Here is a 15,060-nt window from a genome sequence, read left to right on the forward strand (position 1 = left end):
AAACAAACTGTGTTGTCCAAAAGCTCAGTTCTTGGCTGCCTTCCCGCTACACTCACTCCCTGTGAGAACTTATCCTGCTGGAGGGACTTAAAGACCACCTATATACTATTTTTTTCAGCCCCAGTGAACTCCGAATTTCTCTATACACCTGACTACTGAACATATCTATGTGTATATATGTATCTACTGGGTCTCAGGTTTAGCAAACCTAAAACCACAACTCCAGATCACCACTACAAACCTGCTCTTCCAGCTTCTTCAGCTCAGCAAAGTGCACCACCTTTTCCCAGGAGTTACTTTTTTTTTTAATCCTCACCCACGGATAGTTTTTCCATTGATTTTTAGAGGGAGGGAGGGAGAAAGGAGTGTGTGTGCGTAGGAGAGATGGGAGAGGGCAAGAGAAAGAGAGAGAGACATTGATTGCTTGCCTCCTGCACACACCCTGCCGGGAACTGGGAATTGAACCTGCAAACCAAATCCGTGCCCTTGATCAGTAACCCCTTAACCCTTCAGTGCTCGGGTTAACACTCTAACCACTGAGCACCACTGGCCAGGACCCCAGGAGTTACTCTTGACCTTTCTTGTTCCCCTACTCCCCAGACACATGCAATTCATTAAGTCTTCTCAGTTCTACCTATAAAATTCCAAGGCTCAAGTTTGCTCTGGGGTGAGATGATTTCATTGTTCATTTAACATAAACAAACTGTGTTGTCCAAAAGCCGTGTATACATTTTTGTGCCCCCCAAAATATATACACACTTTAACAGCTTAGCTCAATTTTGAAAATTAAATGTATTTTAATGAATACTGCCTTTATAATCATTCAAAGTGTGTGTATACATTTTTGGGACACCCTATATATCCCAAATCCTACCACTTTAGACACTCTACCCCTACAATGTAGTGACTACACCTGCTTTTGCTTAGATGATGGCAATAGCCTCCTACGACCCCCAGACCAGAGGTTTTCAGCTTTTTCATCTCATGGCACATAAACTAATTACTAAAATTCTGTGACACACCTAAAAATATATTTTTTGCCAATCTGAGAAAAAGAAAAGCTACAATTTTAATTCACACCAGACAGCTATTATTTTGTTGGCTGCTGTCATTTTTTAAATTTTACTATCTAAGGGAAAAGAGGTCAATACCCCTGATTAAATAGTAAGGTATTGTATGTTTTTAGAATTCGTGCGGCACACCAGTTGAAAATTGCTGCCCTAGACTATTCTCAACGTAAGAGAGAATTATCAATGAAAGAGAAATCAGCTCTAACCAGTCCTCTGGGTTCCCATCAAGCTCAGGATAAGATGCAAACGCCTTTCCAGAAGACACAACGCACCCCACATTGTCTTCAATACTTGTTTACTCCTTCAGAATCTGAGTCATTTCAGGAAGGCATTTACCTTATTCTTGTCTTATTCACTACTATAGTATCTCCAGTGTCTACAGCAGTGCCCAGCACATCATACACTCAATATTCATGGGATGAACTAATTTTTGTTACAATACAGATGAGCATTAAGAGGCCCTTACCTGGCTGCAACAAAACTTTTAAATTTAAGGGTTTGATTTTTTAATCAGCATAATTTTAGACTAGTATCCTTTAAAACATGAGTTATGCCCAGCCTGTGTGGCTCAGTGGTTGAGTGAGGACCTATGAACCAGGTCATAGTTCAATTTTTGGCCAGGGCACACACAATCCCGGCAAACACTATGGTATGGTAGGAAGAGGTCCCTTTGGGCTCCAGGCTGGAATGTGCAGCTTCGAGGCCTCCTTGTGTCTTCTCTACTCCAGGGCAGCCCGAGTGACTGACAGTGGCAAACTATCATTGATTTTGTAGATGTTTCTTTCTGTAGATCTTTGGTATCCCATTACCTATGGAAGTCTCATTCTTACTCCCGACCCATTTTATTAGCCTGAAATGAAGTCATTAATCAGTTGTTTATTACGGGTGTCAACTTTAGCAAGACATCACACACACATAGTTCAATTTTTGGCCAGGGCTCTATCCCCAGTGTGGGGTGTGCAGGAGGTGGCTGATCAATGATTCTCTTATCACTGACGTTTCTATTTTTCCCTTTCTGAAAATCAATAAAAATATATTAATAAAAACAAAAACATGAGCTATTATTTTACCTTTCATAGTAACACTGGATGATGATTCTAGAGGTGTAAACTCTTGAATAAAATTTTAAATCATAAAGACAAATATATTTTATGCTTTATGATGACTGCTCCACTGTTGTAGCTCTTAATACATAGAAAAACAGCCTTTAATGAGAGGGCTGACAAATGGGCAGAGGAAAGAGCATGTGCACAAGAAAAGTGAGGGCTGAAAAAGCAGTATATTTGCTGTACCAGCAAGTATTTTGGAATGGTTCTAAAATATACTTGGAGATAAAGATGGAGAGCACAAAGGGCCCTAACACACCTGGCTCAGGATCCAAACAGCAGGCAACCACAATCTCTTCTCTTCTCCTATCTGCATTTTAGAAAGCTTCCTGTGGTGAATATGAAGGATGATGGGAGGCTGTGGTAGAGGCCACAACCAGACTGGAGGCAGAGAGAGACGAGTTTAGAAGACTCCAGAGCAATCCCGGCAAACACTATGGTATGGTAGGAAGAGGTCCCTTTGGGCTCCAGGCTGGAATGTGCAGCTTCGAGGCCTCCTTGTGTCTTCTCTACTCCAGGGCAGCCCGAGTGACTGACAGTGGCAAACTATCATTGATTTTGTAGATGTTTCTTTCTGTAGATCTTTGGTATCCCATTACCTATGGAAGTCTCATTCTTACTCCCGACCCATTTTATTAGCCTGAAATGAAGTCATTAATCAGTTGTTTATTACGGGTGTCAACTTTAGCAAGACATCACACAGCCTAAGCTGGTCCGGTAAGTCATGTGTTCTCTGATGACAAGGTCCTCAGGATGTGTTGGTAGCGGTGGGAGGGGACAGGGGCACGTGCAGGTTCACAAATGCTCTGTGACACATAACCATCTCCTTTTTCAAAACATGCAAAGACGCTTCTTCTCTTTCAAAAGTTTGTGTCCCTTGGTGGACTACTCAAATGATTCCTGAGGCCAGGAGCCAGATGATGTATCTGTCTTGCCTTTAAGTAAAACTACTTGTTTAAAGGCAAACCGTTGCCAAGAACTCTAATGCTCAATTTAGGAACATTTAAACCCTTCTCCAACCTCTTCGACTTATGCTCCAATCAGTCCCTCCAACTTTAGGCAATCCTAATCTTTAGTACTGAATCAGACTGCTTTTAACAATCAGGCACAGTAATGTACTTACTCTACTTCCACTTGCCTTATCTTTTTTTTCACTTGCCTTATCTTTTTTTTTTTTCACTTGCCTTATCTTTTTTGAAGAATACTTCTCTCAAAATCTATAAAAAGGAAACCATGACCAGGGATTAATTGTCCATAATATCTATTTTTATTACGAAAACATTAAATTTTGACACACTGCTTCATTTGCTTTTTAAAAATCTATTATCTGACTTAAATCTATTCAGCAAAAATGCCAATAAATTACATAAATCATAGTTTGGGTCTTTTTAACACTAGGAACATAATATGTTTTATAATAATCAAACAACAATATTAAATCTGAGTTGTGTGAGTGGTTAACTTGTATTTTAACATTTAGCTTAAAACCAAAACCAACCACATGCTCATACACTGTTGCAAAAGTTGCTCAGAAGCGCTTTCCTTATGGCTGTGTCAGTATCCTTCTCAGTCTTCGCTGAGGCACAGAATGCAGCGTATCAGGTGTCAAGGCACTCATTCTAAACTGTCCTGTCCTGCTCAACACAGGAGCAGTACTGGATGGAGGACCGATGATATATTATTCCCCCACCTCCTGCCCACACTATCTTGCCTTTAAGTAACTTCATTTCTTTAAAAGGAAATCATTACCTAAGAACTCCAATACTGTATTTAGAAACAGTGATTCCAATACACATTAAATCTAATGTGTTAGTACTTAAAGTCACAAATTCTGAAAAGTGAAAATAATAGACAAAGACAGAACTTATGTAACCAATGAACTAAGGCAAATGGCATTGCCATCATATGCCTTAAAATGGTATATTTTTGGTGTCTGGAGCTCTTTAAAAATTATATTTTGGGACAGCTCAGATGAATTTCAATAAAGGATGTGTGTTCTGCATAAAGTTAAGAGTTTTAAGGGTTTTCAACATGGGAGGCGTTGTTTAAAAAAATACATTGATAGTCTTATTAGTGAATGTTTCCCACTTGGTTTAAGTTTTATTGTGGAGGCAAACCAAAGCACTCTCTTAAGACTCCATGTTCAAAGTTACGATTAGATCTCTATCATTCCTAGAAAATTTAAAGCTAGTTATCACCCTGGCTCTTGTCATCATCTTCATCTTCATCATCCTCATCATCTTGGTCTATGGATTCAAGTTCATCCTCTTCTTCCTCCTAATTAGAAAATAAACATTTAACATTATGAAGATTTCTCACTTCACATTCAATACATAATATATCTATTGATAAATTCTTTATTCCCATAAGTATACCAGATTATACACTATCTGATTTCCTTGCTTTAATGCTTAAGCTCCTGCCATTCATTCATTTCAAATTCTTTATTGTTTAATGTATTACATAAGTATCCCCCCTCCCCGCCCCTGCCCCCCCACATTGTCCTCTCCCTGACTGCTCTGCCATTTTTAATATGAGATGAGACATATAGGTTAACTGGCTGACAGATGGCTATAACTCTCACCTGAACCAAACAAGTCAAAACAGAATGCCACATTTGGGTGATAAGAGTCTTGTTATGACAGGAACAATCAAATTAATTCACTCTCTAGGCTCAAAGCCCAAAAGAGAACAGTTAACAAATGCTGAAAAATGCCCAATTTGCATCTTAAGTCAACTCGGTGAACACTGTGTAGATGATACTGAATTCATGTACCTAACGTATCTATGCCTGTATTCTAGATATATAGGTACAATATTTCCATGGTACAATATGATTTTAAAAATACATTATAAAGAAAGATAATATATAACATTTTGAGAAACATTTCAATCTTACTGGATGACCGAGTCCCTTGAGTTTATCCTTTAATGACAGTATTTTTTGATCCTGATCAGCCAACAGCACCAAGAGATCATCCTGTTCTTTTTTAGAATCTTTAATGTTCACCTCTAGCTGGTTTTTCTCATTTTGTAAAATGACAATGGTACTGTTAGATGAGTCCAGCTGTTCTTTAATAGAAGCTCTTTCCTCAGACAGTGCTTTAATTTCGTTCTAGGAAAAGAAAGGTGAAAATCACGAATCTAAAATTAGTATTAACTCTCCTAAGGTTTTAAACAAGTAGGTTCTTTCTATGAAAAATCACTGTATCTGTCCAATCTGAGGAGTTTAAGGGTAGAGGGTTTTTTGTTTGTTTTGTTTTTAAATTTTTTTATTGATTTTAGAGAGAGAGAAGAGGGGGCGGGGGGAGAGCGAGAGAGAGAGTGAGAGAGAGAGAGAAAGAGACAGACAGACACATCAGTTTGTTAGGTTTGTTGGTTCACTTATTTATGCATTCATTGGTTGCTTCTTGTATGTGTCCTGACCAGGGATTGAATCCGCAACCTTGGCGGATTGGGACGACGCTCTGAGCAACCTGGTCAGGGTGATAGGACGCTGAAAACATACATTCATCCAGTAACATGAGAATTTATGTTAGGTTATACATCAAAGATGGTTACTGTGAAAAATACAGTTTAACATCAAAAAAATATTTTTAATCAGTTATTCCTCAATAAATCCTAAGAGACAATACCATTTCAGGTAATCAGAGGAATAAATTTTATAGCAGAAGCCTGGTTAGCATCAGAATTAGAACTAAAGTTTAAAAAAAAAATTTCATCCCAACTTTATACATACAATTAAAGGCAGAAAAAAATAGCTTCAAGCAAAACCAATGGCTTAAAAATAATTTGACCATAATCCAAAACGCATGATTACACATTATCTTCCTTTTTCCATTTTTTTCCTGCATGCCTTTTATTTATTTATTTTTTTACTACTACCTCATTCCTTCCTTTTATTATTTATTCTGGTTTCTATGTCACACAATAGGCTGCAGGATTTCATGTGCCTGTGTTCTTTGGCCTATGAAAAGCTTACACCTGGCTTGTGTATTAGCCAAACTTGTATTCCTGTTTCTTATTGTGATTAGAGATTGATAAGAAAACTATTTTCACTTTCAAAGTACATTCTGATGTATTCTTACTTTACATATTTGGTACAATTATTTGAAAAAGCATTAAAAAAATCTTCGTGCCATTCTGGGTAACAGAATATAAAGACTGTAAGATAACATTACACCTCATTAGCTTTCTTCATAAATCTAAGGATTTGAGAAATTAAGTGAATAAACTCTCATTTCCTGGAGTTCATTTCATATAATATACAGTAAATGAAAGTTTCACCAAAGCCAACCTTTAACTCTTTAGTCTCTTGTAATAATGCCGACAGCCTTCCTTCTACATCAGTAGTTTTTGCAGCTATTGTAGCTTCACTGTCTCCTGATACAGGAACTGATTGTGCCTGAAAGTAGAAATTAGGGGGAAAAACAGTTTCTTTAAAGTTATGATCAATATGAAACCCCAAAGGTGATTTAATTTTCTTGCTATTTAAAAATTTTATTTCCAATAACAGAAAATATAATTCCCTCATATTTACATGAATAAAGTGCTCTCCCTAGAAAGAAGAGTGATCCCAACAGTAAGCAGAAGACAAGCGCGGTGGGCACCGATCTCAGCAGAGGATGAGGAGGGCTGGGTTAAGCTGCCTCAAGGTCACACCAGGAAAGCAACCAACAAAACAGCTCTCACGTAGCTGTAACATAGCATTTACTAGCAGGGAATAGTTTTCAAAGCCGTTTCCTCATAAAATTCCTGTAAGTTTCATTGACACTATCATCTCAGAGAGACAGGTGGGAACACTGAGCTGAATGCCATTAACTGGTGAAATGTAAGTATTTTCTTAAGAGCTATAGGAAGTATTCTTAAATCAGTTTTTCAGTCTTTTCCCACCTTTTTTTCTATAAAATACTGGGAGGTGAGGTGCTGGTATAGCAAATATCTAAAAATGTGTAAAGGACTTTAGAATTGGTAGAGTCTGGAAGAGTTTTCAGGTGCATGTTAGACAAAGTGTACATTGCCGTGAAGAGACTGTTGGCAGAATATGGTCATTAAAGGCAATTCCGGTCAGGGCTCAGAAAGAAAAAAGGAGAGCTGTAGAGAAAGCTTCCACTTTAGTCTCTTGTAATAATGCCAACAGTCTTCCTTCTACATCAGTAGTTTTTGCAGCTTATAGAGAAAATGAGTATCATCATGAACAGAATGCTGATAGAAATATGGATGTTAAAGTGGTTTTGGCTGAGGTCTGAGATGGAAATCAGGAAAGTCAATCTATAATAATAAAAGCATAATATGCTAATTAGACCAGATGTCCTTCCAGATGAAGCTGGGGCTGCAAGGGAAGCCTGGGTCCTGGGTGCCAGAGGGAAGCCAGTGCCGGCAGCCGGGGGAAGGAAGGCCTACTCTTGCATGAATTTCATGCATTGGGCCTCTAGTTCTTGTTATAAAGTGACAAAGAACTTGGCTAAATTATGTCTAGTGTTCTGTGGAAAGTAGAATTTGTAAGTGATGAACAAGGACATTTAGCTGAGGAGATTTCTAAGCAAAGTGTCAAGGGCGTGGTCTAGTTCCTTGCTGCTTAAAATAAAATGTGAGGAGAGACAGAAACTGAAGAAGGAATTGTTAAGCAAAAGATAATGAGAATTTGAAAATTTAGAAAATCATCAGCCTATCTCTATTGCAATAAATGACAAGGCATATTCTGGTGAAACATCAAGGGGGTGGCTGGACAACCATTTGTAAAGAGGTTGCATGTGTGACTCATTGATCTAATCAACCACTCAGCAGAAGCTAGAACAGAGAGGTGGCTATCCAGGAAGGATCCAGGAGGGCCTTCTTGTCTGATGGCTTGGACCCCTGTGAATTGCATGGGTTCTCAACAAGGTTTCTCACAATTTTATACCAGCAGTAAACCTAACTTGACTGACGGTACAGAGACAGGATGAAATACAAATATCAGCAAAATGAACCACTAAGTATCTGATTAAATTGACTGGTTGAGTCTGACTATAATATTGAGACTGCCACCATGGACAAGAGGCAGATGTGACTAGAACTCTGGCTAAAAGGAAGGTACTTTTTGACAAATTTGCTTCTTTTCCACAGTGGTTGAGAAACAACATCTTAACCTTGTGTTTTCTATTTTTCAGGAGAAAAAAATTAACTAACTTACAAATGCTTCTGTTTTATGTAACAGCTCCTGCTTTTCTGTCTGTAGTTTGGTGATCTCCACAGATTTTGAGTTTAACTGAGACTTTAATGTTGCCAATTCCTGAGAGAAAAAACATTTGCGGTGTAAACTTAAATGGCATTAATTTCATCAAGGAAATGTCTATTTTCAGGACATACACACAAGTTTACCCCCCTTTTTTTTCTTTCCAATTCTAAAAACCAGTATTTTTTTTGGACAGAAAGGTTTAAATAACCAAGTATAAATTAGGCATAAGATTTTATAACTTCACTAGGAGCCCAGCGCGTGACATCGCACGGCGCCACCCACCCACCTGCAGCCCTGCGTTGACACCCGAACCTCTCCACGCAGAGCTCCAGCGCACCTGGCCCAGCCCCCAAACCCTCTGGCCTTCTCTGGCTGCTTCAAGCCGCGCTCTCAGTCCCTCAAGTCGCCTAGGGCTGGTCCCGCCTTCTCTGGGCGCCTCCTGCTTCCTAGCCGTCTCTGGAGCAATGCGGTGGCTCTGCCCCGTCATGGCACTGGAGGAAAGCATGGAAGCCTCCGCGTGCTGCGCTGTGCTCCTTCCCCTGGCAGGTGGGCCGCGGGGTGCTCAGAGTGCGAGCGGTGGGTGGCGAAGGACTGGTGAGGGGGGCACTATGCGCTCTCACCCCTGCCCTCCCCGGCATGGGATAGTCCCGCCCCCTCCGGGCGCATCCCTGCTTCCACCCCATCTCCAGAGCAATATTGCTAATGACCTGGTCGATACCTGTTACAGCATATCAACCATGAGCATATTAGCTCTTTATTAGTATAGACTAGAGGCCCGGTGCACAAAAATTTGTGCACTGGGTGGGGGGTGTCCCCCAGCCCGGCCTGTGCCCTCTCGCAGTCTGGGACCCCTCGGGAGATAACTACCTGCTGGCTTAGGCCTGTTCCCAGGAGATAACTACCTGCTGGCTTAGGCCTGCTCCCGGGTGCAAGCCCTGGTCAGTCTCAGAGCAGGGCCGACTGGGGAGTTGGGGCACCGCCCCGTCATGCACAGAGCAGGGCGGATGGGGAGGTTGCTATGCCACCCTCAGTCACCTCAGGGTAGGGCCGATTGGGGGTTGGGGCACCGCCCCCTGTCACACTCAAGGCAGGGTCGATGGGGCAGTTGCGGCGCCACCCCCTGTCACTCACAGAGCAGGGCCGATCAGGGGGTTGGGGCGCTGTCCCCTGTCACACACAGAGCAGGGCCAATCAGGGGGTTGGGGCGCTGCCCCCTGTCACTCACAGAGCAGGGCCCATCAGGGCGGTTGGGGTTCTGTACCCTGTCACACACAGAGCAGGGTCGATCAGAGGGTTGGGGAGCTCCCCCCTGTCACACACAGAGTAGGGCCGATGGGGGAGTTGGGGCACCGTCCCCTGTCACACAGAGAGCAGGGCGGATCAAGAGTTTGGGGTGCTGCACCCTGTCACACTCAGGGCAGGGCCAATGGGGAGGTTATGGCTCTACCCTGTCACACACAAAGCAAGGCCCGTGGAGGGGGGTTGGGGTGCCACCCTCTATCACCCACAGAGCAGGGCCGATCAGGGGGTTGGGGCGCCGCCACTGTCACACTCGGGGCAGGGCTGATGGAGAGGTTATGGCTCTACCCTGTCACACACAGAGCAGGGCCCGTGATGGGGGAGGGGGGGGTTGGGGCCCTGCACCCTGTCACACACAGAGCAGGGCTGATCAGGGGGTTGGGGCGCCTTCCCCTGTCAGGAACAGAGCAGGGCGGATAGGGAGGTTGTGGCCCTGCCCCCTGTCACACACAGAGCCGCAGGGCGATCAGGGGATTGGGGAGCTCCCCCCTATCAGGCACAGAGCAGGGCTGATCAGGGGATTGGGGCGCCTTCCTCTGTCACACACAGAGCTGCAGGGCGATCAGGGGGTTTGGGTGCTGCCCCCCGTCACGCTGATCCCGGTGCCGGGAGCCTCGCTGCTCCACTGATCCCGGTGCCGGGAGGCATATTACCCTTTTACTATATAGGATAGAGGCCTGGTGCATGGGTAGGGGCTGGCTGGTTTGCCCTGAAGGGTGTCCTGGATCAGGGTGGAGGTCCCCACTGAGGTGCCTGACCAGGCTGGCTGAGGGGCTGAGGGCTGTTTTCTGGCTGGCAGGTGACTAAAAGCTCCCAACCGCTCCCTGTTTTCTTTTTTTATTCTGGGCCAGCTTTAGCTCTGAGGCCTCGCTGCTGAAAACATCGATACAATGTTGCGGTCCGGGGCTGACTGAAAGCCGGTTTCTGGGGTTTTGTTTAGCTTCTATATTTGCAACATAGTACATAGTTGCTTAGAGTTGCAGCTGAGAGGCCGGCAAGTGAGGCGGGGAATGTTGGAGTCTGCAGTCCCTGGAGCAAGCAAGCCTCCCTGCTCACTTCAGTGCATGGCTGCCGGCCGCCATCTTGGCTGACAGTTAATTTGCATAAGGATATGCTGATTAGCCAATGGGAAGGGTAGTGGTCGTATGCTAATTACCATGTTTCTCTTTTATTAGTGTAGATATTTGTAGCTTATAAACATAATTATGTTCTCCTTAATTTAGTTCACTGATAATCTACAAATAACCTGGTGAGATGCTGAGATCTCTTAAAAAGAACACCATTAAAAAATTTAAAAAACACAATAACAAGCAAGTACCATTACCATATAATTACAACAGCTTCTGGATTTGCACATGGCTTTCATCACTATCAGTTTTTGCTCGCACAACACAAAGTAGCTCTAGATTAATAGAACTGAAAGGTGGCTATTCTATCATAATTAAAACAAGACAAAACAGAACTTGGATCAAGCTGAACAATTACCTGTTTTAATTCTGCAATTTTTTCAGAATCTCTAGCAGAAGCTGTTGCTTCATTTGTGTCTGGGGATGTTTGGGAAGATTTCTACAAATAGCATAGAAATAAATTATGAAATAAATTCATTCTAAAGAGATAGGAAAACAAAACAAAACAAAACAGAACCGTACATGTAAATATTTACCAAAAAATTTCATAGCAACATTTTAATTTTTTTTCTCTTTTTAAAATCCTCACCTGAGAGAGAGTAAGGGAGAAACATTGATGTGAAAGAAAAACATCGATTGGTTACCTTCCTCAAGTGCCTCAACCAGGGATCGAACCCACAACCTAGATGTATGTGCCTTGATAGGGAATCAAACCCTAAATCTTTTGGCATAAGGGACGATTCTCCAACCAACTGAGCCACCTGGTCAGGGCCCAACATTTTAATTTTGATAAAATTTCAAGATACCACATACTCTCTACAACTTTTTCATAGTTATATTGCTTACAGTCAATTAGCTAGGAAGCAGTGAAACTTCAGACAGTCTGACACAGCTCATATTCTAAAATCTTATTATGATACTTTGGCTTAAGGGATCCAGAAAAAAAAAAAAAGCAGGATAATGAGAATTACTCTTGACCTCTTTTTAAAAAGTTTTTAACACTTACTTACCAGTTTTTCAATCAAAGAGTCCTTTTCGGCCAGTTGGCTTCGTAAAAGTTCCTGATTACTTTTTAATTCTTCTATCTCTTCTCGCAACCTACCAATTTCTTCTGGTTGAATGCCATTCATTTGAGCCCCATCACTGTGAGAACCTTGATGCTGATTGTCTTTTCCTATTAGACAAGCATAAAATGTGAAAAGCCAGCACAAAACTTAAGTTTTTCATTTTTTGAATTAGAAGATTCAAATATAAATATATAATTTGCTTAATTAGTTTGGCAGCACTTTTGTAAGCACATTTCATTTTTGCAAAATAGTGTGTTGATAAAAATAATGAACTAATGGTATTTTCAGGGTTTCTGGGAGAAAAGCAGAATAGTCTTATTAAGACTAAACTGCATGGTTTGGTGATCTAAGATTAAAAATGATACTAGTTTCAATTCTAATTCTGCCAACATAAGAGAAAATAAAATCCCTTAAAAAAAAATGTCCTGAAAGGAATAGCCTTCTATATGGACTAAAATAACTGACAAATTATTGTCATAAATAAAGGAAGTAAAATAGATAATTTTTCTGAAAATTTTAATCACTTTGATATAAACAAACTACATTTCTAAGTAGCTAGCATTCCTATCATAAGCACTACAGGGTGATGATACTACTTACAAGAATTGGAGCTCCTACCATGTGCCAGGCACTGAACTAGAATTTTACTAATATTATTTTATTTAATTCCAAAATGACCCAGATGCCTTTATCAGCTCAACTTTGTAGACAAGGAAATAAAAAAATTAGATCAGTCATCTTAAAAAAATATATATATTTTCATTGATTTCAGAGAGAAAGGGAGAGGGAGAGAGAGAGAGAGAGAAAAAAAAAAATCAGTGAAGAGAGAGAATCATTGATTGGCTGCCTCCTGCATGCCCCCGACTGGGGATTGAGACCACAACCCCAGGCATGTGCCCTGACCAGGAATTGAACCTCGACCTCCTGGTTCATAGGTCGATGCTCAATCACTGAGCCATGCTGGCTGGGCTAGACCAGTCATTTTTAACTGGTTATACATTAGAATCACCTGGGGATGAGCCTGTAATAATTACTGATGCATGGACCCAAACCTGACAAATTAAATCAGAAACACAGTAAGGTCTCAGTATTGGTGCTATTTATTTTTTAATTAAAAAATTTATTTTTCAGCCCTAGCTGGTTTGGCTCAGTGGATAGAGTGTCAGCCTGCAGACTGAAGGGTCTCGGGTTCAATTCCGGTCAAGAGCACATGTCCAGGTTGCAGGCTCGATCCCCAGTAGGGGGTGTGTAGGAGGCAGCCGATCAATAATTCTCTTATCACTGATGTTTTTACTTTTCTCTCCCTCTCTGAAATCAATAAAAATATATTTTAAAAATAAATAAATAAAATATTTTATATTTTTCAATTACAGTTGACATACAATATTGTGTTAGTTTCAGTGTAAAATATAGTGATTAGACATTTATATAACTTACAAAGTGATCACCCCGATAAATCTAGTACCCATCCGATTAGTACTGGTGCTATATAAAAAAACACACACACAAAAAAACACCCCCCTCCCTCTCCCCTCCAAAACTCAGGAGATTCTAATGTACACCCAAAGGCTGAAAGTCAATGCACCAGAAAATCAAACAGGTAGCAAGGAGCCTGAACTTCAAAATCTGATTTACATGTTTGTCACAGTGATTGATTTGAGATTAAAGAAAGACTAGTCTACAAAAATAATCTGTTTGACAACTCTTGGGGACACTGCAACAGTGATGGCCAACTACACGTACCTAGCTGTACTTTAAGAAGATTATACTGATCTTTGTGTTGCTGAATCTGAGATACTTGCTGTGTGACTGCTGTTTGGAGCTGTTCATTTTGACATTTTAATGTAGAAATCTGTTGCTTTAATTCCTCAAGTTGCAGATCCTGTGAAACAAAACATAATTCAAGTGTTGTAGATTTAAACCGATTAGCATTAAGAAGGTGAACAAATTAAAAACGAGAGATTCCTTTGGGTCAGGATGTTAAAGTACTCAACACTTCCAAAACCGTTCAATAATTAGGCAGTTTATGCAGCAAGTCCAGTTAACATAAAACCCCACTAAGAAGCACTATCATACATCCTGCAACCTATCTGCAATTCTTGGGAGTGAGGAGGGTCAATTTGAAATATTCCATTTTATGGTATTAAATCATTTAAGAATTTTAAACCAAACTACTTAAAAAAGGTAGTATATGTATTATACATAGGCACCTATATTACTTTTCACATTAAAGACAATCATGTAAAAGAACATTTGTAACCTTTAATTTACTGACTATTCATTCATAATTTCCCCATGTTGCTAACAGTTTCATAATCATAATTTTTTTTTGTTAATCTTCACCTGAGGATATTTTTTCCACTAATTTTTAAGGAGAGTGGAAAAGTGGAGAGACACACATAGAGAAACATCGACGTGAGAGAGACACATCAACTGGTTGTTTTCCACATGCGCCTCGACCAAGGCTACAGCTCAAGCCTGCAACCAAGATATGTGTCCTTGACAGGAATGGAACCCGAGATCCTTCAGTCCAGGGGCTGATGCTCTAACCACAGAGCCAAACAGGCTAGGGCCACGAACGTAATTTTTAATGCTCACTTAATATCTAATCAGTAGATGTACTATGATTTATATTCAAAAGCAACACTGAGGCCACTTTCCATTTCTCTAAATGGTAAATTTATTACCATAAATATGTTAGTCCATATAACTGTCCTGAATTTTGGAGAATTTCCTTAGGATGGATTCTCAAATGTCAAAGTGTATATAAACATTTTATAGCTCTCTATGCTTATTGCCAAATTGTCAAATAGCATTTTATTCTATTTTTATTTATTTTTAACAGCTTTTTAAAAATACATTTTTATTAATTTCAAAGAAGGAGGGAGAAGGAGAGATGAAAACATCAATGATGAGAGAGAACTATCGATTGGCTGCCTCCTGCATGCCCCCTACTGGGGATCGAGCTCACAACCCAGGCATAAGCCCTTGACCGGAATCGAACTTGGGACCTTCCAGTCTGCAGGCTGACACTCTATCCACTGAGTCAAACCAGCTAGGGCTCAACTAGCATTTTAAATGGTGTAAATATTTAAAAGTAACATTTCTAAAGAAAAGTCATTATAAGTAACTGTGTCAAATCACTCTTTTCTTCTTCCAAATCAACCATATTTT

General features: G+C 40.7%; 1 protein-coding gene across 5 annotated transcripts in view; it reads right to left on the minus strand.

Moving 5' to 3' along the window:
* Positions 1 to 3,420: 3,420 nt before the first annotated feature.
* Positions 3,421 to 15,060, minus strand: part of USO1 (USO1 vesicle transport factor) — a 74,943-nt gene continuing 63,303 nt past the window's right edge. For all 5 annotated transcript variants that reach the window (XM_070394850.1, XM_070394841.1, XM_070394822.1 and 2 more), the window contains 7 exons: positions 13,630 to 13,768; positions 11,830 to 11,993; positions 11,178 to 11,258; positions 8,349 to 8,447; positions 6,474 to 6,581; positions 5,076 to 5,291; positions 3,421 to 4,453 (listed from right to left, as the gene is read on the minus strand). In XM_070394850.1, the coding sequence (XP_070250951.1) occupies positions 4,364 to 4,453; positions 5,076 to 5,291; positions 6,474 to 6,581; positions 8,349 to 8,447; positions 11,178 to 11,258; positions 11,830 to 11,993; positions 13,630 to 13,768 (897 nt within the window). In that variant the 3' untranslated portion in view covers positions 3,421 to 4,363. The remainder of the gene's footprint in view (positions 4,454 to 5,075; positions 5,292 to 6,473; positions 6,582 to 8,348; positions 8,448 to 11,177; positions 11,259 to 11,829; positions 11,994 to 13,629; positions 13,769 to 15,060) is intronic.

This window comes from Myotis yumanensis, unplaced genomic scaffold, assembly GCF_028538775.1.
Source record: "Myotis yumanensis isolate MYYU_CA2020_CCGP unplaced genomic scaffold, mMyoYum1.0.hap1 SCAF_1, whole genome shotgun sequence".
Classification (NCBI taxonomy): domain Eukaryota; kingdom Metazoa; phylum Chordata; class Mammalia; order Chiroptera; family Vespertilionidae; genus Myotis; species Myotis yumanensis.